Genomic DNA, 3,926 nt, shown 5'->3' with positions numbered 1-3,926 from the left:
ATTTCTCGCCAATGGGGACGCTCCGCCCACGCCTGGCACTTCACAAGGGAGGCCCCGCAACTGCCCGTCACAGGGGCAGCCCCGCCCACACCTGGCACTTCACAAGGGAGGTCCCGCCCAGACTGCCATTACAGGAGAGGCCCCGCCCAGACTGCCATTACAGGAGAGGCCCCGCCCACTCCTCTCCTTTGCAGTGAGGGGGTCACGCCTGCCCCGGCGCGGTGCAGTCTTTAGCTTTGGAGGACCGTAAGCAGCTTCCCTGCTCCTTTCCTTTACCCAAGCTTCCGCTCATAGAAAACAAGAATTAGAGATGTCTCACTTTGTACAAAACCTTCGCAACTTACTGAGCAGTCAGCCGGGAGAGTTTGAGCAGGTTGAGGAGGAGGATGTTAGGAGGTGGGGTCTGACAGGTCAGTGTTGTTTTAGCAGATTGTAACCGCCTTAACGCGGCTCCGGGACAGGATCCAGGACACTCCAACTCGCCACAGGCCTCACCTGGTTCACTCCACCTCTCTCCAACTACCCCAGATTCAGCCGTTAAACTGCTTTAATGCCGCTCTTCCTCCTCGGCCTGCCCAGCTCTCCTTTACACTCACTCCACAATTGCCGTTGCTGCCCCCAATAATAATACCTGCTTCATTTGTCTCTTTCTTAACAACTCTCTCTGAAAGCTCTAGGGGTTGTCAGTCATCGTTGTTTTATAAAGGCGGAAGAGAACTGTGGGTCTAAACAGTCGATTGGTCCCCAGCAGTATTCACTGCCTCTAATCAGATTCTATCTCTGATCGACGCAGGCCAATCGGAAGATCTTAAATGATCAGTTAGCATCCTGTCGTTAAAATAACTTGCAGTAAATTATGGCTTGGGTTGTGTTTGCATGTTTCACAAGTCTCTTGGAGGTCAGGAGAGCAGTCAGAGTGGACGAGTTAAGGACATGGAACAGACAAGTGCATTGGTGTAGCATTAAACCATTTTCATCTCTCTGACCTATTTAGTACTAATATTCTAAAAAGAGTTAGTGACAGCAGTTCCACTGAAGTAAGTTCAACCCATTTTCTCCATATTATTTTTCCTATTCGGCCTCTTGTTCTTAAACTTCCTTCCCTGAGATGACACTCTAGGAGGGACCTGATCCCAACTGTGTAAATGACTGCCAAGAGTGTAGCGTAGGGTGGTTGTCATTTTGATCTCCCCTTTCACCTCCTATTCACATGCACAACTGGAACATACCTGCTCTACTGTGCTTCTGTTTGGTTTAGTGGGTTGATGGACTTTTAAAATTCCTTCATGGGATGTGAGCATCAGTGGCGAGACCAGCTATCCCTAATATGTCCCTAACATATTGTTATTTGGCCCATAACCTCAGTGGAACACTTAAAATGTGGCAACTCAGGATATCTATTTCTATAACAATTAGTTCCGAGCTCAATATAAATAATGTATGAATAATATATATATACATGTTCATCAATATTCATCCATTGCCAGCATCCAAGTGCTTTCAAATCAGTTGCGGAGTACAGCTATCAGAAAAGAGATTTAAATACAAGGAGAGGAAAGAGAAACTGCCTGTTCTATTGGAACAGATTGACCAGGAGTGGGGGGAATGTCTGATTGAGGTATTTAATATGATAATTTTGAGGTAAATCAGGGGAAATGATTTTTGATGATTGGTAAAATGTGGGCACAAATTCAAGAACATTACTATTAAGAATAAAGGAAGAGATCAGGAGATGTTTCTTCTGTTGTCTGTTGGGACCTGCAATGTTGTTTCAGAAAAAAGTAGAATCCAAATCCTTTTTAAAATGTAAGGGGTAAGAAATTTGAAAAAGCGAAAAATGAAAGGACAGCGGAATTGGTGGTAACTGGCAACTCAATCAGAACATTGGCACAAGCTCCCATGTGTGCTAACATACATTGGCTATTAGTCTAGCAGCGCCTCAAATTTAAAATTTTAATTCATAACCTATTGTTTGACCGAGCCTTTGCCCATATAACCAAATATACCTTTATGTGGCTCAGTGCCAGATTTTGGTCGTGAAGTATCTTGGGTCATTTTACTTTGCTAAAGGTGCTGCATTAATGAAAGCTGTAGTTCTGAATACGTTCCATGACTCTGTCAATGCTGTTTCACTAGCCTCAAGAAATGCATCCTTTCCACTGAATTAATGTGGCACTTTAATTTCCTTGCAGCCAGTTTTGTGGCCTTGCTGAGCCAAACTATGAAGACATAACCAATTTGAGGCAATTTTCTGCTTTCGGTGCATTCTTCTATGAATTGAATTGTTATTTCAATAAGCTATGACATTTAGAACCATCAGCAGAAAGAAATGTTCTACCCAATCCAATATTCTGAACAGGGCCCCAGCCTCAGACTGAAAGTGTAGTGCACTGCTAATCCACTGTGCAAAACTCTACCCAGCTGTTTGATTTACATAAAATAAAGAATACATATAGAAGTGGAACAGTACACTATGCTAGTTATGATGCACCCTAGTTTGATATACTCACTTGCCGAAGTTTGACACTTTGCGTTTACCATTTAATCACATTTTTGATTTGATTTGATTTACTGTCACATGTACCGAAGTACAGTGAAAAGTATTTTTCTGCGGCTGAGGGAATGTACACAGTACGTACATAGTAGACAAAAGAATAATCAACAGAGAACATTGACAAATGGTACATCGACAAACAGTGATTGGTTACAGTGCGGAGCAAGGGGCCAAACAAAGCAAATACATGAGCAAGAGCAGCATAGGATGTCGTGAGTAGTGTTCTTACAGGGAACAGATCAGTCCGAGGGGAAGTCATGAGGAGTCTTGTAGCTGTGGGGAAGAAGCTGTTCCTATGTCTGGATGTGTGGGTCTTCAGACTTCTGTATCTTCTGCCTGATGGAAGGGTCTGGAAGAAGGCAATGCCTGGGTGGGAAATGTATATTCAGCTGTTCTATATACCAATATATTGTATTCATCTGTAAAGTACCATTTTACAAAAAAATAACTTGGGTATTTTAATAAAACAATAAAATTGTGGATTTAAAATGGTTAAGTTTCCTCATTCCACATTTGTCCAATACCTTGATTCTATTTCAGCAATAAATATGTTAATTCATCTACTATATATATATTTGGGCAATCGCTATTTTGAGTATTGGTTATTGCACTGAAAAGCATATATTGTTTTATGATGAACTTGTCGAATGTTACAGCAAAGAAGCACACTTTTAGCTGAACCAGTCGATGCTGATGGTTCCCTCTCCATCAGCCACCTAGCCTTCTTCCACTATCCTGTTTCCAATGTCCTCTTTTTCAAAGAACCAGTTCTTTAATGATTGAATAGACTAGGCCAATGTTCCCTCAGGTTTAGAAGGATGAAACGTGATCTAATGGAAACATATAACATGAAGAGGCTTGAAGGGGTGGATGCTGAGAAAATGTTTCCTGAAACTGGGGATCTAGAACATGGGGGTCACAGTCTCAAAGTAAGGGGTTGATCATTTAGGACTGAGATGAGGAAAGATTCCTTCACTCAAAAGGTTGTAAATCTTGGAAATCCACCCTGCAGAGCTGTGGATGCTCAGTCATTGTCTTGAGTATAAGGTCGATAGATTTTTGTGTATTCAGAATTGAGAAGTATGAGGATAGTGGAGTTAAAGTAGAGGATCGGCAATGATCTTATTAAATGGCGGAGCAGGCCCGAAAGCCTAATGGCGTTCTCCATTCCTATTTACTGTGTTCTTTTTTAAAAAAAATATATTTTATTCAAGATTTTTTGGCCAAACATAACAGCACATAGCGTTTCCTTTACACAGCAATAAAACAATATAAATAACAATGGCCAGTTTTAAACAAGTAAATAAATAATATATGAACAAAATCAAAAATAAAACTAAATGGCAACTGCCTTGTCCAAGATAAATACTCT

At 41.4% G+C, this 3,926-nt stretch overlaps 1 protein-coding gene across 2 annotated transcripts in view; it reads left to right on the top strand.

Moving 5' to 3' along the window:
• The first annotated feature begins 206 nt into the window (after positions 1-206).
• The window catches only part of chd1l (chromodomain helicase DNA binding protein 1-like), a 205,551-nt gene continuing 201,831 nt past the window's right edge, over positions 207-3,926 (top strand). Inside the window, exon 1 of one of the 2 annotated variants that reach the window (XM_072513472.1) lies at positions 207-410. In XM_072513472.1, coding sequence (XP_072369573.1) covers positions 311-410 — 100 coding nt within the window. In that variant the 5' untranslated portion in view covers positions 207-310. Of the gene's footprint in view, positions 411-791; positions 1,038-3,926 lie in introns of those variants that run through there. The other variant, XM_072513474.1, reaches the window with a different exon arrangement.

This window comes from Scyliorhinus torazame, chromosome 8 (assembly GCF_047496885.1).
Source record: "Scyliorhinus torazame isolate Kashiwa2021f chromosome 8, sScyTor2.1, whole genome shotgun sequence".
Classification (NCBI taxonomy): Eukaryota; Metazoa; Chordata; class Chondrichthyes; order Carcharhiniformes; family Scyliorhinidae; genus Scyliorhinus; species Scyliorhinus torazame.
This window is presented reverse-complemented; position numbering and strand designations above follow the sequence as displayed.